Source organism: Cajanus cajan, chromosome 9 (assembly GCF_000230855.2).
Source record: "Cajanus cajan strain Asha chromosome 9, NIPB_CcT2T_4, whole genome shotgun sequence".
NCBI classification, from domain to species: Eukaryota; Viridiplantae; Streptophyta; class Magnoliopsida; order Fabales; family Fabaceae; genus Cajanus; species Cajanus cajan.
The window spans coordinates 5,167,907-5,193,131 of NC_138525.1; the positions used below are offsets into that span (position 1 = coordinate 5,167,907).

The window sequence follows — 25,225 nt, forward strand, 5'->3', positions numbered from 1 at the left end:
GGAGGAAGTAACAGCGAAGGAAGACTAGAATATTGATGCATTATTGATTATTGACGATAAAGTCAACCTGAGGGACATATGTGGAAAAAAGAGGAAATATGCAAAGGAAACTCCTCTGTGGCTCTATCGCATACCTCAAGGCTCAAGGCTCAAGCTCAAAAGAAACGAATGTGATTCTCTGCTCATACCTTATTCATTACTGCTCCTCGTTACATAAACATCACCCCTATTTTACTATGCCCAATAAACACGTTAAATATTTATTTATTATATATAATTCAATTTTTATATAAATTATATATATTTTAATTCATAAATTATATTTTAAATTTTAATAAAAATCTTTTTTAAAATATATACATTATATCTAAACGTATAATTAATAATTCATATTATAACATAATATTATTTTTATTTATTAATAATTTATTTTAAACATTAAATTTTAATTTATAAATAATTATGATAAATAAAAATTGAACTATTAACAAAATTCTTAAAAAATATATCAGTGGATAAAAATATAGTTTTTGAAATTTTATATATAATTTTGGGATATTCTTTTTACTTTCAATGAGAAGTTATATATATAAGAAATAGAAATTACATTTTAAACCTTAATTTATTTATGTGTTTGACTTTTATTTTATAAAAATTAACAATAATTATTTTTTTAATAGAGAGGTTTTTTTTTTCACAATTGGATTGACCCTTGGTGTGCATAGACTCTATTATATCTATCTATAATTAAAAGTGTGATTGACGAGTTTAAGAATATGTTTGGGTAAATTTTTCTTAAAAATACTTTTTTAAAAAAATAGAAATAACTTTTTATAAATTAAAATTTGTTTATACATAAATTTAAAAATATATTTTAAATAAATTAATAAGAGAGAAATTTTATAAATTAATTTATATTTTAGTTTATAAAAAAAATTATTTTATTTTTTTCTGAAAATATATTCGGAGAAATTTACATAATCATACCCTGAAAACATGATTAAAGTAAGAAATAATACGAACTAAGAAATTTAGTGACAAAACAAAACATAAGGGATTTTTGTACAACAAAAAAGTACAAAAATTAAGTTAAAAAAATAAATTACAATGATGTAAAATATAGTTTGATTCTGGAATATTATTTTTTTAAAGCTAAAAGTTAGTTTTTCATTTTACTAGTGCCATCTAGTTTTTATTTTATCTATACCACATGTATTATTTACTTGAGTTTTGTAATACTGTGTTGTAGCTTTTTGTTTATTTAAATTTTATTAAGCGGATGATTTATATGATACATTGTTTTATGTTTTAAAATTTTAAGAATTAAGGAATTTTTATAAGTTTATGTTATTTGAGATTATTTTGAGTCGATGTTAAAGTTGATCAAGTTTAGAAGAAAGTATATAAAATTTTTTTAAGATTTGAACTTCATGAATTCATTTCTTTTAGAATCTTAGAGAAAAGTTAGAGAGATAGACTATGAAGTCAAAGGAAAACCGTTATTCCTTCTAATTTTATGGAGTTGTTTTGATTCTTCTTGAATCATCATTAGTAGGAGTTGAGTTGAGATTCAATGCTTCAAAGTTAAGAATCATAGATTGAAGTTGTAATACGGCTAAGATCGAAGGATTGCAGTCTTCACTATTCTTCCTCCCTTTTTCTTGATTTTTAGAGATTTAAGGTAAGAAAAGCTTGTAGATTGACTATTATTGTGTTGTATGTGTTAATTATTGTTTGAATTCATCTATATTTGTCTATATTGTTGAATTGAAAGGTAAAGAACCTTGTTGCTTGGTTTTGTCGTTCTTGATAGTAGGAGAAAGAAATTGATGATTGTGAACTCTTGTTGGTTTCATGTTGTAAATTTCATGGCATTTGAGTTGCTTATAATGTATATGTGTTGTTTTGTGAGTTGCATGTTGGATTGGATTGAGATTTTAGGTGATTTGAGACAAATCATGATCCTATTGGGTGTAGAAATCACCTTCGCACAAAGTGTAGCTTCATGATGTTGGATGTGATACGAGTCAATGGCTCTTTGACTCATTGGCACTGGGCACGGGAATAGTAGCATCATGCATGGGTAAGGCAGAGACTCTCTACCTTGGTAACATTGGGCATATGATTAGTAGCATCAGACGTGGTTTACATAAAGTCTCTATCTCATTTTTAGTAGCATAAGGATTGTTGTCGGACGTGAGTGAGCCAAAGGCTCTCTGCTTCACTAGCGCCAAGCATATGGTGAGTTGTGTTAGTGTATATCAATATCGTGGTGGGCTTATAATCAAGCTATGTTATGTTTGACAACAAGCACCAAACTTTTCTAGTTTAAGTGAAAAAATATAGGAAATCATGTGTTGTGGATTAATATCCAACTTTATTTTTTACCTAGCAAATCCAAAAAGATTGCGTTGTTAAGTTAGTTCGATAGGGTTAAACCATTTAAACTGTTCACCTATATTGTAAGAAGTCTCTTAGTTGAAATGTGTGACGACACATATTGTTGCTAGGTTATGATGGTTGTGTTGTTATATTGTGGTGTTGCTTAGTTGTTGTGTTGTTAATGACTTGTGTTGATAAGTTGTGTAGTAAGCTTGAAAGTTACCATGTTGTCAAGTTGTATAATGATATTGATATGTGTTGTTAAGTTGAGCTTAAGTTGTTGTTGAGTTTAATTGTTGAAGTTGTTAATATAATTAATGCATTGTTTTTATATTATGATATTTTTTTATTTATGAGTTTACCCTTGCATTATTTTTGAACCACAATGATCATATTATTATGAGAGTAGGACATGATTAGGCTGAAGAGCGAACTAAATTTGATTGCCATGTTAGAGATGGCGACGTGTTTGTTTGGTACTACTTTGAGGCGGTTTGTGTATAGTATATGCTTGACTAGCACTAGAGTCCATATGTTTCTAGTATTTATTACTAGATGTATATTTGTATATATGTATAAGGTTTTATTGTAACCCATAAGAGACTTTATGTTTTCAAGTCAAATTGAGAGGAATTGTATTAATTTTTTCTATACTATACATATATTTGTTGCATGATAACATTAGTGTAGTTGACTTATGTAATAATTTTTTATTGCTTAGTTGTTGAGCTATAAACTATAGTAACCTATCGCATCATTACACGAGTAGATAAGATTGTGGTGACAAATTTCTCCCTCCAAATATTAAATATAATTGTATACTCAAAACTCGAATTTGAGCCTATTGATTAATTTGAAACAACCTTATATTATCGAGTGAAATCTAGTTGAATTGAATAAATTGAACATGTAAGTTATTATAATTTCTTGGTATTAGGCTCGATTCCAATAAATAAATAAATAACTCGCTTATTTTATGTGATGAAAACTATATTTAACCCTTATTTTAATGACATGTATTTAATCCTATAATTATTTTATTTATAGTCATTCTATTTTTTTTTTATCTATTAAAGAGGTATACTTCTTTTTCACCTAATCAATTTCTATAGGAGTAAATGGTACCTCTAATTAAGACTTAATTTCCAAGTCAAAGATCAAATTTCATCATTGACTAAAGAGTACATATACTAAACCACTTGAATTAATGATTTTATTTTTCGGTGAATCTATCTATGATAATGAAATTTAATATTAGTTATTATATTTTATTTCATTCAGATGCAACTTTTTCAAAAAAAATGGATAAAATTATATTTAATCAAAATATTTTTTAATATGATACTATATTGTAATATTGTGAATTTTATGATTATTTAATTGACATTACTAGGTAAATTTTTATGTAAATTATTATTTTATTACTTTAAAACTCTAAGGTTAAAAAATTCTTATGAATTTAAATTTTTTACAATTTAATAAATTCAGTTGATGAAAGGAAAACAAAATAATCAATTGAACAACGTTCCTACTCCTTAATCCTTAGACAATTAAACTTGAATTAATCCTTAATCCTAACTAAATTTTGTGTTAATGTGTTCCAATTGCCTTCAGATTATCGTCATTTAATGATTTAAGTCTCTTTTACATTTTTTTTTTGTTCCGTAGATTATGATACTTGCGTGTACGAAGTATGTAGTGAAAATAGAATTGATTCAGTCATAAAGTGTGTCGATTATAGAGAACAAAAAGAATATATAAAAATGATGGAATTATTTTTTAAATTGTTACATTACATTATTATTTAAGGATATAACACTCTAAAAAACATAAAGACCAAAATTAATTATAAAAAGTAATATTTCTTTAGTCCTAGTACTCCCTCTGTCCATAATGACTTGAGTTTAAAATTCTTGCAGATACAAAGGTTATCACTTTTAATACAATTTTAATAAAATAGTTAACTTTTCAATAAATCATTACTTTTTATTATGATAATACATAATTTATTGAGGGATAAATTATAAAAAATGAATATTACATTGAAAATTGAGAACATTATTTAGTTTGAAACATTTTTCAAATACTATAATTGTAAATATTGTGAGAGAGAACATCACATTAAAAATAATTTAAAATAAATATCATATTAACTTTTTAATATAGTATTAATTACCTCTTTTATTTATATCTTTAGTAATATTAAATGAAAATTGATTTTTTTGTATTGCATTACTTTTAATAAACAAGATTAATTATATGATTAATTTAGTAAAATTATTATTATTTCATCTATTAATTAATTTTTTTAATTTGTGTAAAATAATCACATTTATAGTTATTATGAAATAGAAGGATTATTGTTTATTTATTTATTAGTATAAATAACAATTACCTCTTACTTTGAGAAATTATTTGGTAATCCAAAACCATCAAATGTTCATGACATATATTAAAATTTTTTAAATTACAAAAATATAATATTTAATTGAATACAAGTTAGGAACCAAGTGTAATAATTTCTCCTCAACTAGAGTCCACGCACCCACTCCTAAAAAACCTTTCAATCGGAATGGATGATTGGATTGCTTATACCTCTTATTTAACCTGTATTATTTCTATTTAACTTTTTTTATAAGCAAAATACATATTAGTAAGTGATAAATAAAAAATAAAAATCTTCAATGCACACACTTCTTAACCCCTTAATTCCCTCTGTTTTAAAAAAAACTACGCAATACTGAAATCGGTTTTGTTCGCAACATAGGCACCTCTTTTCCTTTTTCAAGTGTCTCTTTAGCGCTGGTCTCGATAATCTGTATCAATTTTCAATGTAGAATTTCAATTTTAATTAATTAAAGAAACAAAATGCATGCCCAATAATAGCAAGTAATCTATAAACAAAGACGGAGTAACCTTTTATAACGTTCATTATCGATTTAGAATTTCAATTTTAAATAAATAGGTATTCTCCTTTTCCATTTCTACAACAAAATTGCACGCTTAGAACATAGCTCCTATAACGTGAACTTAAAGAGTATTAATTTGGAACTAAAGTGTGTTAATATCACAATATATTTTTTAAATTAAATCAAATATAAAAACACCATCAGTTTTTTTTTTTATAAGACAAACTCATTCTAAAAAACTTAAGCAAAACAAATACGTGCAATTCATTCACAAGCAATTCTTATCTTAGGTGCGCATACTAAACTCTGATCAAATTATCAACATAAGATTCCAGACTTCATTCCAGCTGTCATAACTCACAAGGCTCCTAAAAGCATGTCATTTTTCAAACAAGGTTCTACAATGAGTATGTCTGTCTCTCAATACCGACGATGTAAATCCAAAGGTTACATAAACCAAAGCAACTAACCTATATAATTCACAATAACAACCAGCATAAACATACTAGGTTAACAGGACTCCACCAGTTTGGTGCAACATCGCATCAATCTCATCCCCATCCTCCATTTCTAGCTGAAGAAATGAACACAAAACATGTAGGGTTATGACACACAGGTAGATATAAGGTTGGTTTGAATAATCTTTTCTGAAAATACTCGTAGGAAAATAAACAAAAATAATTATTTTTTTTCCTTAAACTAAACTAAAATTTATTTATGCATAAGTTATTGAAAAAAATAATACAAGAAAGCTTTTACATATTAATTTATATATAAACTAATTTTAACTTATAAAAAAAATTAATTTCTTTTTTTCTTATTATTTTATTCAACATGTACTTCAAATAAAATTTATTCAAACATACCCATAGTTCCCAATATCAAGAAACATTCAAGGTAAGGGGCAAACCTCATCAGGAGTTTGTTCTGCCCGGAGACGTCGACCATCAAATAAAAAGGCAATTGAATTAAAGTCCACAGATTGTCGATCACAGTATGCATTCATCAGCTTCTTCAGTTGAGTGTTTCTTTTGATCCTAAAGAATACTTCATTTCCATCCTACAATCAAATAAACGTTAGTCATAGATCATGTGCTCATTGATATTTAAAAATACAAATAATCTAGTCCATGACAAAATATAACCTTGAACAGATCATACACTCATCATCATGTTACATAAAGAAACATCACCGAACAAAAAGTTAATGAATAACCCATCTAATTTTCGGTACTGCTCAAATATCATCAGATAGAAACCATGTTACAAACTTGCCATACACAACATTGAATTTATAAGGTTGAGTAACATCAAGGATAGTTTGAAAGGGTGCCTCTAAAGGAACTTTAACTCGATGACAATCTTGAAATGTTCTCTAATGACTTTAGGCACACAAATTAACTGGGATTCAACCAAAAAATAATCGAAGAAAAACAAGAAAAGTTCCAAGTAATATAACAGAAACAATCAATGAAAAAAACATATTTTTTTGGGAGTTGGGGTGTGTAACGGCAGAGAAGGGCGCAAGGAACGTTCCAAGGTATCTCAAATTACAATATTTTTAGAAAATGTGATTAACCTAATGAAAAGATAAGATGGATAACCCGAATTTCCTATTAATATATTAGAAGATGATACATACTGCTACAACAAACATGGTTATTTTTAAAAAATATAAATTTACATTGTAAACTGAAATTTAGCATATCTTGAAAGGTCAATGTTTCCATCAGCGCAACAATATAATATGAAACTCAAGAACAAGGCAATAGAGTATTGCCGCCATCCAGAACACCAGTACTCTAAAGACGTGATTAAGATAATATATTAATCATACACTCCTTTTACAATTTAATTATTTATGGACCCTTCTTCAGTTTCGGTTACCAAAAATTATTGTAACCACCACACATACACAGGAATACACAAAGGATCAAACCCATTAATCATTTTAACTTTGGCAGCAAAAATACTGAGAAATGAAAAGTAACAAAATATAATCTAATGAGCAAATGAGGGACACCCGTGTATAAAGGCCACAATTATAAATAATAAAAAGTTGAAAATAAATAAATAAAAGGACAAAATACTTTTAACCTAAAGAAAAGAAAGTGCGACATACAATTGTTGCTCACTCTCCTTTCACTTTGCGAGTGTGAAGGGATACCTAGCAACCAAAAATTCACACACAAAAAAAAAGAAAATCACCTGAAAACAGTTTTTTTTCCCCTAAGCATAGAGTATGAAATCAATAAGAGAAAATAGAGAAAAAGAAGAAAACCTGGCCTTTGACCTTCAAATTGATGTGGGCGGAAGTGGATTGATCATTCGGTTTCTTATCTTCCTCGGCTTGCGTATTCGGAGTAGCACCAGACATCGTTCTTCTTAGTCGCTCCCTTTCTCTCTACAAATTAGGGTTTTGTTTTGATTTTTATTTTTACTTCTCAAACTCACTTTTGTATCTACGCTAACGGGCCAAATTAGAATCCTGGGCCTGCAGGTTGGGCCCGTTATTCCCAAGATGGGCCTGTCGAATCAGACCCACGACATATTTGGTTCAACTGACAAAACTGTGGTTGGTCCATATAAGATTTGGTTGAATTCATTAAATATACAATTATTAGAGAAAAAAAAAAAACATATTTGAGACAAGAAGATATAATCACCTTAAACTTTTACAATTTTGAAATTAACTTTTATTTGTCTTAATTAACGCTTAAACTTTTACTATTGTTTTAATTGGTCCTTTTGTTAACTTGTTGATAGTTAACAACATTCGTCTATATTGTTAATTTAAATTGAAATTGAATTTCAACCCTTAATTATTTTTTGCGTTTGCATTATATACATACAGCATGTTGCTTTCATTGAGACAAAAAGATGATGGAAAAAAAATTGTAAAGACAAAAAAGACGTGTTATTCTCATTGGTGGACAAAAGTGAAGTAAGATTCCAAGATACATGCGTGTAATTTTGACAAAATTTGGTTGGTATGAAGCAACATTTTTTCAGTTTTTTCAACGAGTCTTTACAATTTTAAAGTTTTTAAAGTAAATGACTTTTGCAATTTTTAAACGTTAAAAACTATTTTTATGGGGATTAAAACAAAATAATTACATTTTGAAGAGAACATGTATATTTAATTATTTATTTAAGCCTATATTTAAATATCCCAAACAAGCGATGTATGCAAGTCTCTATTCTTCATGGCTCAGAGTAATCATCTGTTAAAAGTAAACTGAAATTAGAGCAGTACAAAAAGCTAGTTTAATGGAGAGGATTTTCCAAGTAATATTATGTATTTTTTTTATAAAAAAAAACCCAGTAAGAATAGCTCGAACCAATTCAAAATTGATTTTAAAAGACATTTTTTTAAGAATTTCACTTATTTTTATGATTTTAATTAAAAAATATTTTAAAATAAGTAAAGTCATTTATTTAAGATTATATACGTGTATAAATTATTTTGTGAATTATTATTCAATTTACATTATTCATCTTAGTCTCTCTATTTTTTAGAATATTAAGTTAAATTCTTTATTTTTTAAAAACTAAAATACTATCATTTCATATAATTTCGTTATGTGTGTTTGGGGGAGTGGTTTAATAGAGAATGGAGAAAAAAGGGAAAGATTATGAAAGAATTAAAAAATCATGTATGTTTGAAGGAGATGATTTAAGTGAATTTGTGAAAAATTTATGGTAGGGCTCAAGTAAATTTAATTTCACTCTCTTTATGAGTGGACTTGTATGGAATTTTTTTTCAAAAAAATGATTGGGCAAAATTAACTTTATATTATTTTCAAAAATAATTAATTGGTAAAGACTAAAAATGTAATTTTTAAATAATATATATTTTTTATATAAAAATATAATTATATAAAATATAATTTTAAAATATTAATTTATCTCTAATTTTCACCTAATTCTACTCTACCAATAACTACGAATTCTACACCATTTCATATTAAATTAATTTTCACTTATTATTTTCCATTCTTTCCATTCTTCTCCCTCCCCAAACAATAATATAATACTTTTTGATTTGTATCTTTATAAAGTTATTATTTAACATGTTTATGGTATCATTTTTCTCTCTTTTATTTTATTTTATTTTTATTTTGGGGCACATTATTTTAATTTAGTTTTTAAAGTATCTTTATTTTTATTTTTTTAATATGTGAATATTTTTTTACACTCTATTATTTCTTTTAAGATAAGTAAAATTTTATAGGGGCTAAAACAAAATATTGAATATATTATAAAAACAAAAAAATATCAAGGACTAAAATTAAATATATAAATTTTATAAGGGATAATTTTAAAAATAATTTTATTCATATTGCAGTTAGAAAACAGATATATTAAAATGACAAAAACATATTTAAAAGTTATTTTTTTTATTAAATTTTACAAATGCTTATAGTCATAGAACTGTTACTTTTAGGGATGGCAACGGGGCGGGGCGGTATGGGTTTTATGATACCCGTCCCCGTCCCCGCAAGTCAAATCCATCCCCGTCCCCGTCCCCGTATCGGGTATGTGATTTTCATCCCCATTCCCGTCCCCGTCGGGTATCGGGTATACCCGTACCCGTACCCGTCAATTTTTTTATTTTTTATTTTTTGTAAAAAAATAATATTTTTAAATTATTTTTTTTATTATATTATAATTATAATTAAGTTATTTTTCTATTTCATATTATAATAAATAATCACACATAAAAAATATTAATTTTTTTTAATATAATTAAATTAAAAGTGAGTATTAAATTAAAAATAGAAACGGGGACGGGTACGGATACAGGTACGGGGCGGGTAAGTACATACCCGTACCCGTACCCGATTTAATATATCGGGTTTTACCCGTACCCGGTCAAACCGGGTATTCCCCGTCAAAGTCGGGAAGGGTTCGGATATTACCCGCGGATACGGGTATATTTGCCATCCCTAGTTACTTTACATTTTATAAGACTATAACTATTAATAAATAAGATATGTTTTTTTTTTGTACGTTTCCCTCTTTTTTTTTTAGAACCATTTTTCGAAATCTTTTATGTCTCATTTCTTAATTAATATTTATAACTACTCTAATATTTTGAAATCAAATGCAAATTTTGATTTCATTATTTATTATTATTATCTTACTTTTTAAAATAATAGTGAGCGAAAGTGCCTCATTTCTTCTAATTAAAATGAATGAAAAAAAAAAAAGAGACAGAATTAAAAGAGTGCTCTTAAAATTTATGTAGTGAGGTTTGATATTAAATTTTCATTAGTGATTTTGGATTGACATTAATGATGTCCATTGGGGTCCTTACAAGGAAAATAATTGGTGAAGAAGTAGGCCCTCGTGTCCCCAAGGACAATGTGCTATTGTGCTACGCTACGCATTAGATCCTCATTTGCAGAGGCTCCATTAATTAGCTTCAAAGATTAGCTTCAATGATACACTCATCCACACTCACTGCAAGACACTGTTGAGAAAGTGGTAAAAAAAAAGAAAAAAAGAAGAGCCAGAGAAGATCTGGCAAGACAATGATGTAAAATTGAATGTTACCATAGTACATAAAATTAATAACACTTGGTTTTTTTATCTTTATCATTGTTCGATGATAGCAGTTCCTCCAAAACATGATACCCTATGAGCTCGCGAACTTTAATACAGTAATGAACAAAGTGCCAGTCATTTTTGATCCTTATTCTTAAATTGCCCTTATATTCCCGCTGCACACTGGTTTGGCTATTCCTCTATCAGAAAACACACTCCATGGAGAACCATAATTCATGCGCCACAAAAAGTAGGCATAATTAAAAAACCAATTCAATATTATAATAATAATGAAAACAAATGAAATCCAGATTTAAGGTGGTGTTTGGTGGGACCAACGTGGAACGGAAACAAACAAACACCGTTCTCCATCTTCATTCTGCAGCATGAGGCAGGCCAACTGGCCATGAGTGATGGATGGTGGTCCTATAATTACTCGTCCATTTGTTACCAAGTGGGCCCCACTAACTCTCATAGATAATCACAAACACAAACACATCACACCACACCACAACCCACATTCCCAGAAACATCCTCAACAACACCCAAACACACCGCTCTCTGTTTCTCCGCACAGAAGCAGAGAATGCAGTGCGTCACCCTCTTCTCTCTTCTCCTCTCCCTCACCCTTCTCACTCTCACAGGCAATGCATTGCTCCCATTCTTCTCTTTCTCTTGTTTTATTTTTGCAGAACAATGTTAACCGTACTATTTGACGTTGTGTGTTTCAGATGGAGGTTCCATTGGAGTTAACTACGGTCGCATAGCAAACAACCTTCCCTCTGCAGTAAAGGTGGTGCAGCTTCTGAAATCGCAGGGGCTGAAGCGGGTAAAAGTGTACGACACGGACCCGGCAGTGCTTCGGGCATTATCAGGATCGGGAATAAAAGTGACGGTTGATCTTCCAAACGAGCAACTGTTCGCAGCAGCAAAAGCACCCTCCTTTGCACTCTCATGGATCCAAAGAAACGTCGTAGCGTACTACCCGCACACGCAAATCGAAGCCATTGCGGTGGGCAACGAGGTTTTTGTGGACACACACAACACCACCAAGTTCCTCGTACCGGCCATGAAGAACATCCACCAAGCGCTCGTCAAACACAACCTGGACTCCGACATTAAGGTTTCCTCCCCCATTGCCCTAAGCGCGCTCGGAAGTTCATACCCTTCCTCAGCCGGGTCCTTCCGAGAGGAACTCGTGGGAGCGGTTTTCAAACCCATGCTGGAGTTTCTCCGCGGAACGGGGTCGTACCTCATGGTAAACGTGTACCCCTTCTTCGCGTACGAGTCCAACGCTGACGTCATCTCCTTGGACTACGCACTTTTCCGCGACAACCCGGGCGTGGTGGATCCGGGTAACGGGTTGCGCTACTATAACCTGTTCGACGCCCAAATCGACGCCGTTTTCGCCGCGATGAGTGCTTTGAAATACGACGACGTTAAGATTGTCGTCACGGAAACGGGGTGGCCTTCCAAGGGGGACAGTAACGAGGTTGGCGCCAGCGTGGAGAACGCCGCTGCGTTCAACGGGAATCTCGTCCGTAAGATCTTGACGGGTGGCGGGACCCCCCTCAGGCCCAAAGCGGATCTCACCGTCTATTTGTTCGCGCTTTTTAATGAGAATCAGAAGCCCGGGCCCACTTCCGAGAGGAACTTTGGGCTTTTTTACCCGGACGAGAAAAGGGTTTACAATGTCCCCTTGACGGTGGAGGAGCTCAAGGACTACCACGACCGTCCCTCGCCGGTCAGCGCCGGCGGACAGAAGCAGCCCGCGCCGGCGCCCGTTGTCAGCGGCGGGGTTTCCAAGAGCACCACCGGGAACACGTGGTGCGTTGCGAACCCGGACGCGGATAAAGTTAAGCTGCAGGCGGCTCTAGATTTCGCTTGCGGCGAGGGAGGGGCTGATTGCCGTCCGATTCAGCGCGGTGCCACGTGTTATGATCCTAACACGGTTGTGGCCCACGCTTCGTTTGCGTTCAACAGTTATTATCAGAAGCAAGCGCGCAAGGGTGGTAGCTGCTACTTCGGGGGCACGTCGTACGTGGTCACGCAGGAGCCTAGTGAGTATTCTATAAATCCCTTATTTTATTTTATTTTATTAGGTTCTGATTGTGAGTAGTTTAGAATAGAGGTACGTTGAGTTGCTAACGTGAGCGGGGTAAGGACTGGTTCTGGTTCACGACAGGTCAGTGGACATAAAAGAGGCACGTGATAGGGTTGACAAGGGGGAATCTTTTGTGATAACGACGTGGCATAACTTTATTGAGCAGAGTGTTGGTCTTTTAATTTAGCACTATTTGGTGAACCCTGTTCCCGAAGGGACGGGTAAATCAGATGAATAATTGTACCCATAAAGACGGTCAATTAGTCAAACATTGGGCCATTGGGGAGTGTAATCACATTGGATTCTACTTCTACTCAGAAATGTTAGGTTATGGCCTATGCCTGCCTTTTTGTCTATATTTTTATAATTCTACTTTATTTGTGTTTAAATTAAAATTAAAATTATGCATTGATGATTGTAATTAACCCGTTATTTTTGTGCAGGGTACGGTAACTGCGAATTTCCTACTGGATACTAAAAAGCTGATGACATATTCCCGCATGAGAATATACTGCATCTGGCTGATTTTGCTTTGTGTAAAGGTGGTGGTGTTTGTGCTAGTGTGAGACTAGGAAGGGGAGCTACATTACTTGTTGGTTATTATTATTTCTTTTAGTTTGAAGATTTTTTGGGGGTTCTTGATTATGTTTTAGTTAAATAATGTTGACTTTTCATCCAGTTGGTGGGAACTGGTAATGAATGGGGTAGGGGTAGCTAAATCAAATTAACTTTGGGACTAGAGTAAATTGTATCTAAGCTTTCACTTTGCAGTAGACTCCTGATTCCTGAAGGGGTATTGTTTCTTCAGGTTTCGTTGCATTTTAAGCCAATAGTTTAAGGGATCTTTTCTTCCTCTACATTCTAGTGTGTCAGTCGTTTAGAAGGTTTATGCGAAAGAAATATTAACTGCTATTATCGACACTCACGTCTCTTGAAAAAGAAAATTTAAATGAAACAAAACATGTCTGAGCAATGAAAAATTAAACAAGCCTTTTTCAGGGTAGATTCCTTTATTGTTTAACCCCGTCCTTGATTATATTATTTAACCACACTAACACTGCATGTGGTTTGGTGAAGAGAAATTGATGTGAAGAGAACAAGAGGGTTACAGAGAGGCGCAATTATTGCAATTAAATCAATTACTGACTACGTTGTTTTTTTTAATTCAGACTTATTTATCATACAGAATATGGATTGAAGTTTGTGAGTGTTTTTAACGATTTTTATATTAAAAAAAGCTCGTTATTTTTAATAAAAAAGTTTTTAAAAATATTTTTTAACTTGTATTCAAATAATCTTATAATTGATTATGTTAAAAAAATATAGTTTTTTTTTGTTTAAGATCATAAAATGATTATGATACAAAAGATAGTGGTTATTTTTTAGATATTAAAAAGAGTCTACTGATTGTCTTATAATCATTAAAAACTATTATTTTTAAAAAAGGTTGATTTTCTGATAAATTGTTAGAAAACAACTTTTGTGTTTTTCTTCTTTTTTTCCTTTCTCATATACCCACTTTCACTGCATCCATTTCTCTATCGACCAAATGTATTATGTAGCGTAAGGGTGAGACATCTCCTTCGTGGAAATGGAGTGAGTATCCTCTAATTGCCCGTGAAGTTAAATAGTAGCTCTTATAATTATAGGGCAGTGTACCTACCATTTAGTATATTTAGCTATATTTGGACGGGTGGGACCTAAATTTACAACTTGCAGCCTTTCTCGTCAAGAAAAGAAGTGAGTAGGGTTTCTGTAAGATAAAAACTAAGTGGACATCACATGCAGTGTTGCTGAAATTTATAAATGAAAAATCATTTCCATAACGAATAGAACAAAAACAATTGCTTGGAGACTTTTTACATACAACACAGTATTTTCATGGATAAAAATGCTGTGACTCATTATGTACAAATTAACAAATGAGAGGAAAGCAAGAGAAATAAATCACATTACAAATAAGAATGGTGAAATGTAATTTGGAAATAATATACCAACATTTAAAGTCTCTCAATCTCCTAACTTGAATAATAATTTCTAATACAAACTTATTTAACGACTAACCAGCTTTATATATCTTTGTTAATTTCATTTTTAAAAAACTCATAATTTTACATTTATAAATAAAAATTAGGGTTAAACCGACAATGGGAATGGAAGCTTTCAAACGTGCCTAACAGCTCTAGAAAAGAAAAAGCCAACTCCCATTAGGTAAGGTAACAGTGGAAAGTAACGACATAGTTTCTGTTTGCAATTTTAATGAATTGCAGAGTCCATTTTCAACAAATACTGCTAAAAGAGTAAAAGTAAGTAACTATGAATCTCGATTGACTCAATTCCCTCTTTAATTTAGACAATGAAAATGCATAATATCCTAATCCAGTTTAATCCACCGGATGCAATTGTCGATTTTGTGTGCCATATATCATGATTTGGACAAAAGTTTTTTCCTTTTCTTTTTTCACTCAAATTATGACTCTGAAAATTCTTAGTGTATCCCCTCTTATTCTATTTTATAATAATTGTTTATTTTATGGCTTAAAATTATTATTTAAAATATAAACTTGAACATGTATTTTTCTTTAATTTTTATTACAAGTTTTTAGAAGTTACTTTCAATTATTGTTTGTTTATAGGAAAATAGTAATATTACCTTAAAACAACATTTATGTTATAATATTCCCCAACTCACGTTTTGTCAAGTTTTCATGTCAGTTCACAAAATTGATGCAAAACCTAATACAATCTGCTTCTGCTGGATCCACGTATCCCTATATCTTTTTTTATTCACAACCAAATATGCTAACAAACATCACCTAAATTGAAGATTTTGTTTGGTTTTGTTTATAATAACTAATTTTGAATATAACCTGCATTAATTTTTGTTTTTTACAAAAATATTCTTTGATTAAAGTTTTAGGTTCCTCTGATAACCGTATTTTACCTCTTTATATTACAGTCACTAAAAGTTGAAACAAAAATATTAGAAAAATAAGACTATTAACTGAATTAATTATTTTTATATTATAAATTAGTTAATTGAATCTTACTATAATAATTTAAATAGTTTATTATACTAATTAAGAAACCTGCTTGTTATTATTTATTAGGTGAGGGAAGAAGTAAACTGAAATTCGCATGTTTCTGCGTGCTGCAGTAGCTAAATTATACATGACCAAAAGTGCACATTCTTTTATATAAGAATTTTCCCTATATGTCCTCCACCGGGCCCGGGAACTTGAAACCATGTGAATAGGGATTCATATAAAGTTAACTTGTGACATCATATCATGTAAGAAAGACATCATGGATGCTTATTTACACTTGTATACACAAGTCTTCAATTGATGGATGACATAATCCCATTGACACAGTTTTTAAAACTCTCAAATGAGAAATTATTATTTTTGTATCAAAAGGGATAAAAAATATATTATAAAAATAATTTATATAAATAATATAACCCTTCTAAAGTGCACATATCTTTTTGATCAATTTAGATTAACTTTTTAATTTATGTGAACTTTCTGAATAAAATAATTTTGTGCTTTTAATTTACAAAAATGAAATTATAAATTTATAACTATCTACAAAAATTTATATTAGAATTTTTATAAAAATTAAATTATTTTATTTCTTTAATTGATCTTATTTTCTATACAATTAATTGTTAATTTTTTTTAATGAAAACTGTTGATTAAAATGGTTTCCATAACGAATAGAACAAAAGAAAATAGAGCAATAGCTCGGGGATTTTTAGTGTTTTACACATTACAGTACTTTTACTTAAGTAAATAAATTATTTTTGTCATTGGTTAAAAAATTGTCCTTAAAATATATAACAGGTAACCAAATTTAGTTAACAATGCATGAATTATTTGTAATGACATAGATCTGATTCTTAGTTAAAATATGTTATTGGTGGTTTTAAAAACTGTTGCTTAATGTAATCCTTTAGGCAATTTTATTTTTATCATAGTGTGGTCATAAGTAGAAAAATTGTTGCGTGTAGAAAAAGGTAACGGTCACTTAGAATAGGCTTGAAAAATTGTTATTTATGTTTTAATGATTAATTTTATAAATTTAATTATTTTTAACTTTTAGAAACTTTTTTCTTTTTATTGTTTCATGACTAAAAAAATGTTGTAGTTATTTCTCTGTGACTTTTTGTGCACTTTTTATACAAGTTTGTCCGTAATTGAATTATTCTGTTTAGGCTATTTATGCTTGAAGAGGCAAAAGGCCAAAAACTAGAAAGACCAGCTAGAATTCCACAACCCGTTTTTATATATCAAAAGCATATACAAATAAACAAATCACATCATTACAAACAAATGAGAGTGGTGAAATCTAACTTGGAAATAATATAACACATTTAAATACTCTCAATTTTCTGTCTTATAACCCATTACCATCCTTACGTTTCACCAAGTTCTCTCAAACTACCTCAAATAATAATTTCTAATACTGATATTATTTTTGAACTCAAATGATAGAAATATATGGAGGTCTAATAATTTCAAATGATAACTTTATTTTTACTTACGGCCCGTGATTTAAGTTCAGTTGCTATATATATATATATATATATATATATATATATATATATATATATTTATTTATTTAGAAGACCATAAATTCTAAAGAGAAATTATATCATCAAACTTATTTAGCGACAAACCAGATTTATATAACTTTATTAGTTCCATTCCATGGCTAAACTATGACTTGAATAATTAGGTCACAGTAAAAACGGCTATAAAAATGTCAATGGAAGGGAAGCATTCAAACTTGCCTAACGGCTCTAGAAAAGAAAAAAGCGAACCTCCAGCAGATAAGGTAACAGTGTAAGGTACTAGCGAGTAGTTCATATTTTAATGATTTGCAGAGTCCAATTTCAACAAATTCTGCTAAAAGTTATCACGAATCTCGATTGAATCAATTCCCTCTTTCGATTATACAATGAACATGTAGAATATCCTAATAAGTTCAAATTCCACCGGATGCAATTGACGAGTTAGCACGTGTAATGTCCCATATATCATATGATTTGGACATTTTTTTTTTTTTTTAAGTTTTCACTCAAATTATGAATAAAATTTCTTAAGTGAAATCCAAAAACATTAACAATAGTTTGATCATTTCTTGGTATTATGACTGTTATTGAGCCAACGAATTTTTGAACATAACAAAGATTAAACACAAAATTTTATGCTAAACAGAGCATTCCCATAACGTATTGGCGTAAAGTGCCCGACTATTATAGGGTTAACAATTTGTTATTGATTATTTGAGGGAAGAACTAGAGTGAAATTCACATCTTGTGCTTGCTGCGGTAGCTAATGGCAACAATTTTAAAAAGGAAAGATGGCCATAAATTATGCATGACATTCTCCGGATCATACTAGTAATGTGACAACCTAAAAGTGCACCTTCTTTATGTAAGAGTTTTCCCTTCCGTTGGGCCCGGGCATGTGATTGTGAGTACACATTAAGAGTTAACTTATCACATTATGTTACGTTACGTATGCATCTATGCTAGTTTATCATTTAACATTTTCATACAATTTCGTATTTACAACAATATGATTGAGTTAGAAAATAAAGGTCATAAGCAAGAGAGTAAGAAAACTGATGAAGCACGTTCCATAGAAAGGCGACAAAGAGAGTAGGTGGTGCGCCACCTGGTGTGTGTCGGGTTATCTTGAAGCTTCAAGCACGAGCTGTGTGCACAAGTCTGATTCTCTCTCCACCAAATTGTCATTTACCACTGAGTCACATGCCCTCTTGTAATTCCAAACATTCATTTATGGGGATTGTCTTGTGCCGCAGTGCGAGTCCAATTAGAGTACGTGTATTCATAAACAAGATCAAGATCATAGTGGGAACTCCATGTTGATATTCGAGATTGCATTATCATTTTGACAGCAACAGCTCAGCTCTAAGATGTCATCTTGTGGTTTCGGATTCTGTCACTGTTGTACCAAGATATTTAGGCCATTTCTCATTTGACATTTTCTCTACTATGCTGTAGCATTCGGTCTCTTCGGTGGATCCATCCGCTTTTTACATTTTAATTCCCGGAATGTGTTTGCATTTTGACCTTTTAGTTTTATTACAATATCAACGTAGTGAATTTTGTTTAACAAAGCATTTGCTCACGTGTATGTTACAATGTGGCCAACATTTTGTCCTGGCAAAACTTGGATAAATTCTCAATCATATTGAATCGTGATATTTGATCATGGAGTGAAGATAACAGGGTTATACCTGGTTAGTAACTCTTGATCTAATACCAATTATGTGACTCACAGGATAATATGATTCAATTCTGTGTATCTTTAAAAGCAAAATTACTGTACAACGGGAGATACTCAGTTTGACTATGTATCCCTGATGACATGTTAATATCAATATCTATATTAGTACTATACTGTATAATGTATAGTGTATAATGTATACTGCTTAACTGGCTATTTATTTACATATGGAGTAAGAAGGTTACAAGAGGCAGTGAAACAACTCAACCATTCAATTACACAGCCGTAGTGCCAATACGTAACAATAGGGAAAAACAGAGGATGATTCTTCAACTAAAACAACAACAAAGTTGCCAAGATGTACAACTTTCTTTGAAAGGTTTTATAACAAATAAGCAACACTACAGAAACTGAACGAAACAAAAGTAAAGGTGGCCATAGACTATAGTAGCCTTTGATTGCCACCATGTTCACGAGGTGAAAGGTACTACTCGAGTGAATTAAGAGCAGAAGCATATATCTCCGTAAAGACAGATACCGTGAAAATCGACATTATCTCTAGCTTCCCAGAAGGCGTATCCAAACCCGAACCACATCATGCATTATCACAATCTATATATTAACGGTGTCAAAACGTTAGCAATCAATCAGAAAATTTTATACAGTTAAGTAGCAAGTAGCACTTATATGTATTTGGGATAATGGGATGGTTTTTCCTGGTTCAAGCAGTTTCTATGGATAAATTAAAAACCTGGTTTTTGTGTAGTTTCATGTTAGTGCATGGATAAAGCATAAATTAATGTTCCAGGTAAAAGCATGTATAAGAACTGTATATAACTAAATAATTTTCATGTTTGTTAATACATATCAGCAATTCCAACCAGTATGTTACCAAACTATTCAACATATTCAACCATTGATTACCAATAATACCTGTAAATTATGGAAACGAAGTCTTTCTGCAAAACTTAATTGACAGTGTTATCCATATATTATCATATCATATTGTTGTGAACCTTTCAACAGTGTATTATTCAGTTTCTTTCGGTTTTTTTTTTTATGAATAATTTTATATTCGGACATTATACATATAGCAGAATGTAGAAACCTGGTCTTAGAAAGTGAGAAGAATAATTGTATCGTGTAAAATTATAGTATTTTTAGATTTATAAAGTCTGTATTCACATGTAATATTAAGTGATTTGAAACATCAAAGATTCTACAATTTTTTCTTTGAGAAGAAAAAGCTGTATTTATTAACGAAAAAGTAATATTATAAACATGATTGGCACGTTGATGAGATTAGCTACCAAGGGTAGAGTTTACTGCAGTTTAGTCCATTGAAGAAGAGGATGCATTTGGAGAAGTAGGCTAATTCAAGACTGCATCCCTCGTCGTCATTCATTTCTGTTATTCTTGACATATTAAAACCATGTGAGTGCTTGCGCCATTCTTCAATTTTCTCCTTAGATATCACGTGGCACCCACACTTCTTTATTGTTGCCTTACCTAACGCAGAAAGATTCTCCACAAAAAAAATATCAATTGAAGTTGGTTTTGCACCCTACTTAGATAATGCTGAATACATACATGATCACTAATCAAGAATTTAATATGGATGCAAGGTTCATTGAATTCATAAACCAAGTGCCCAAACTTGGATGCTACAGGGAACTTTGGGTTAGGGTCTCGATCAGGACCCAACAATAAATGCACATTTCGTCATTGCCCCGTTGAAGTTGGCTAATGCGAGGCACACTGTAATTCCCCACCATTCACTTAACTGGAAGACCTCGGCTACATCCACTATTAATCTATTATTGATGTAATTGAATCACAACCCAACTTGTCATATGGATGATGTGATAAATCAATTGCAAAGTAGTTTTGATTGTTAAACAAAGATGGAATTTCATTCCCTGCTATGATGAAATTTATCATCAAACATTCGAAATTGCACAATTGTCACCAAATTTTAAAATTATGCAAATTTTACTACTTTACTTTGACGTAATACATTATGTAATATCAATGGTTAACTAATAATATTAGACAATTAATTATCAGAATGATAAAATGTATGAAATTTATAAGTTGAATAAAAAAATGTGTAATTTTAGAGGTTAGGTGAGAGAATAAATAAAATCATGAAATGACAAAAAAAAATGCAATTAAACTTAAAAAATTAAAAATAAACCAAATTGGACTAGTTTTTTTTTTTTTTTTTAAATAACTTTACTTATTATTCTTATATAAAAAATTTATTTCTAAAAATAGAAGGTTTTTTAAAAGATTTTCTTAAAAAAAGGTTTTCTTTGTAGTGATGACTTTATCTAACTTTATTTCACATAAAATTGACTTCATAATAAAAATATTAAAAAATAATAGTAATAATTATATATTAGGATAGATAGTATATATATATATATGAAGAGAGTTAAAATGATATCGGTGTAATTTTTATGAAGTATTATATCGTTCAATAATTTCATATTAAATGTAAATTTTACAAATTTAACCGTTAGATTGAAAGTTTTTTACTCTAAAATCATATATAATTTTTTTTATATTAATTCAAGATGATTTGATACTTGATTCTTATAAAATAAAATTGACGTAATATAAACATTTCAAAATATAATAAAATATGAATACTTTGATTACTTTTAAGTTATTGTTCAATTTTAACAAAATTTGATATAAATATATAAAACTACAAGAAAAATGTAAATTTCCGAAAATATCGGAAATTTTCGACGGATTTATATTTCCGTCGGAAATTTCCGACGAAATTTTCTGTCAGAAATTTCCGACAGAAATATAAATCCGTCGGAAACCTTATTTTTAATTATTATTTTAATTTCTTTTTTTAATTTCTTATTTTTAATTTCTTATATATATTTGTAGTATTAAAAATTTTATATATCTTTTAAAGGTATAAATATATATTATAATTATTTATTACAAATTTTTTATATCTACGATTAGTATTAAAGATGAAAATAAATTAGGTCATACTATATTTTATTATAATTTACTTGGTTTGAACCTAATTTTATTTAAAAATATATATTTTAAGTATGACTTATTTATCTATCATAAAATTTTTTTAAATGTTTGGATAGAACTATATCATAAAGACTTATTTTATAATAATTTAATACTATTAAAAATATAAAAATAAATATGTTAAATTTATAAAAATAAAGTTTAATTTATTTATGATATAAATATGTTTTTAATATCTAATATATATTTTTAGATGATAATTTATTTTAAAATATATCTTATAATAACAATTCTAAATGGAATTTAAATCTTATGATTTTTCTTATTTTGATTTTTTTAATCAATGTATACAATTTTACTATTTTGATTTTTTCAATCAACGTATATAATAAATAAAAAACACAAAAGAGAAACATATGCATGCTACAAATTTTATTTTATCAAAAAATTATTTGTTTTAATATATTACATTATATATGTGAATATTAAGATATATATATATATTATAATTAAATTTTTTTAAAAAATTAATTCATTATTAAGAAATTTTTTTTTATCACATGAGAATTAATTTCCTTCAAAAATTTGACAGATATCAAATAAATAAACATTTTTTTCTGAATCTATTATTAGAATATAATTTTATTTTTTAAATATATTATTTTTTTAGATAAAAAATTATGTATATGTCAAATAGTAGTGAGGGCAAGTGCCTCACTAATTCACTATTCCAAACATGCAACTGTCCATGTATATATATGTATGTATGTATATATATATATATATATATATATATATATATATATAATATAGGGGGTTATAATTATACTGGTGTAACTTTTACTAAGTATTATGCCGTTCTATGACTTTATATTAAATGTAAATTTTGTAAATTCAACTGTTAAATTGAAAATCTTTTACTCTTAAATCATATATACAAAATGTTATATTAATCGAAGATGATTTTTTATAAAACAAAATTAAATTTGTCGAAAAATTTATATTTTCGATGAGAAAATTTTTGTAGGAAAAATTATATTATTGATAGAATATTTCAGACAAATTTATATTTGTCGAAAATATAAGAACTGATTTTAAATTTGATATGAAAATATTATATGATATAATTAGATAAGATTTTAAGTTAGTATTTTATTAATGGTTGATAATTAAAAAATAAAACATGGATAAATACATTTTTTGAATTTTATATGTTTGATTTACGATAACTTACAAAATAACTCTTGGTAAAGTTATTCCGCTCAATAACTCATGGTGTGTGTTGAATTTCATCGATCCAATTAATTGTTAAATTAAAAGTTATTAAATTTTACTAATAATTAATATAAAAAATTAATTAGTTTTGGAATAAATTATTTGCTAATTAACAATATAATTGAAACATTAATTATTTTAAATTATTTAACTAAAATCTTATTGACAATTTACTATATGATCTTAATATTTTTATATAACTAATATCTGGTTTTAAATTTTATATGAAAATATTATATATAATTAGATAAGATTTTAAGTTAGTATTTTATTAATAGTTGATAATTAGAAAAAAAAAGGATAAATACATTTTTTTTGAATTTTATATGTTTGATTTAAGGTAAATAAATATGTTAAGTTAATTAATAATTTATTTAAAATATTAAAATTTAATTTATAAGTATGTAATAAATAAATATTTATAATTTTATAAATTATGTTATCATTATAAATTATAAAATTAAATAATTTAAATTATAATTTTAAATAAAAATAAGTAGATGTTAATTATAAAAGTAAGTACATATAAATAAAGAATAATTAAATATATTATTATTATTATTATTATTATTCGTAATATAAAATTATTATATACTATTATTATAGTACAAATATAAGATTGTATATTTGAGGATGACTTAAATGAATTAATTTGTACAAGTTATACTGACAACATACATAGACATTTCGGTAGCTTACTCATCAGAACTTCACAGTTAAGCGTGCTTGACCTGGAGTAGTACTGGAATGGGTGACCTTCTAGGAAGTCTCCCAGAAATTGCACAAGTAAGGATAAAACATGCTAAACAATGAAATATTATGAAATAGAACTCTTGAGAGGCCAAATATGAGAGTTGTTACATTTATAAATTTATTAAAATTAAAAAAAAAATATAATTTCTGATGGATTTTTCCGTCGGAAATTTTGACAGCAATTTCTGACAGAATTTTCTGACGGATATTTCCGTCGGAAATTTTCGACGGAATTTTCCAGAAAATTCCATGAAAAATTATTTCCGACGGATTTTTTTTTCCGACGTCACTTTTTCCGACGGATTGAAATCCGTCAGAAATCCGTCGAAAAAAGAAAAATCCGTCGGAAATTTGCCTATTTCCGTCAGAAATTTCTGTCAGAAATCAGCATTTTTCTTGTAGTAATGATATGAACTTTTAATTTAATATATAAATTTATAAAATTCACATTTAATATAAAATAATATTATTTTAACTCTCTTATATATATACTAGAGGGGTCAAGGCACTTTGTGCCTCTAATAATTATACATAAATAAATATTAAAAGTTGAAAATAATTATTCAGAATGAATATATGAATTTTTTTATTTTTTTTATTATTTTAAAAGATATAATAATCCACAGTGATTACCAAAATATATTCTCTTTTATAATATATATATATATATATATTATAACATTGAGTTATTTATAATATGACAAAACAAAGAATCGAATATAAGTTCGTGTGGATACTGTCATACTGCCCAACCCCTGTGCATAAAGTAACATTGGTGACTCGGAGTTCAAAACTATTAAAAACATGCTCAACTAATTGCTCTTAACTGTTTATTTCTGAAAATAATAACATATTCTTAGATTATTCTAGTTTCGGAGGGAATTGACTGAGAGTCAGCTGGAGAACTAATTCTCTTACAAGGATAGACTTCATAAAATTAAAAAATCAACTTTCTGACAAAGTCAAAAACAACAATAAACATA

The 25,225-nt window shown here is 29.0% G+C and overlaps 2 protein-coding genes across 2 annotated transcripts; one reads left to right on the plus strand and one right to left on the minus strand.

Moving 5' to 3' along the window:
* Positions 1-5,606: 5,606 nt before the first annotated feature.
* LOC109788316 (small ubiquitin-related modifier 1) lies at positions 5,607-7,732 on the minus strand. Its single transcript, XM_020347010.3, has 3 exons — positions 7,573-7,732; positions 6,202-6,351; positions 5,607-5,865 (listed from the first exon to the last, which is right to left on the minus strand). Exons 1-3 carry the CDS (start codon positions 7,666-7,668, stop codon positions 5,797-5,799), a joined length of 315 nt encoding a protein of 104 aa, XP_020202599.1. The 5' UTR covers positions 7,669-7,732; the 3' UTR covers positions 5,607-5,796.
* Positions 7,733-11,204: 3,472 nt separating this feature from the next.
* Positions 11,205-13,802, plus strand: LOC109788315 (O-Glycosyl hydrolases family 17 protein). Its single transcript, XM_020347008.3, has 3 exons — positions 11,205-11,485; positions 11,573-12,901; positions 13,389-13,802. Exons 1-3 carry the CDS (start codon positions 11,428-11,430, stop codon positions 13,421-13,423), a joined length of 1,422 nt encoding a protein of 473 aa, XP_020202597.1. The 5' UTR covers positions 11,205-11,427; the 3' UTR covers positions 13,424-13,802.
* The last annotated feature ends 11,423 nt before the right edge of the window (positions 13,803-25,225 follow it).

Excerpts from the sequence above, each read along its gene's own strand:
- LOC109788316 (XM_020347010.3), bottom strand. The coding sequence starts at position 7,668 with ATGTCTGGTGCTACTCCGAATACGCAAGCCGAGGAAGATAAGAAACCG. Across the intron at positions 6,352-7,572 it reads ATTTGAAGGTCAAAGGCCAG|GATGGAAATGAAGTATTCTT; the intron begins GTTTTCTTCTTT and ends ATTTGATTGTAG. Across the intron at positions 5,866-6,201 it reads CAGAACAAACTCCTGATGAG|CTAGAAATGGAGGATGGGGA; the intron begins GTTTGCCCCTTA and ends TCATTTCTTCAG.
- LOC109788315 (XM_020347008.3), top strand. The coding sequence starts at position 11,428 with ATGCAGTGCGTCACCCTCTTCTCTCTTCTCCTCTCCCTCACCCTTCTC. Across the intron at positions 11,486-11,572 it reads CACCCTTCTCACTCTCACAG|ATGGAGGTTCCATTGGAGTT; the intron begins GCAATGCATTGC and ends TGTGTGTTTCAG. Across the intron at positions 12,902-13,388 it reads CGTGGTCACGCAGGAGCCTA|GGTACGGTAACTGCGAATTT; the intron begins GTGAGTATTCTA and ends ATTTTTGTGCAG.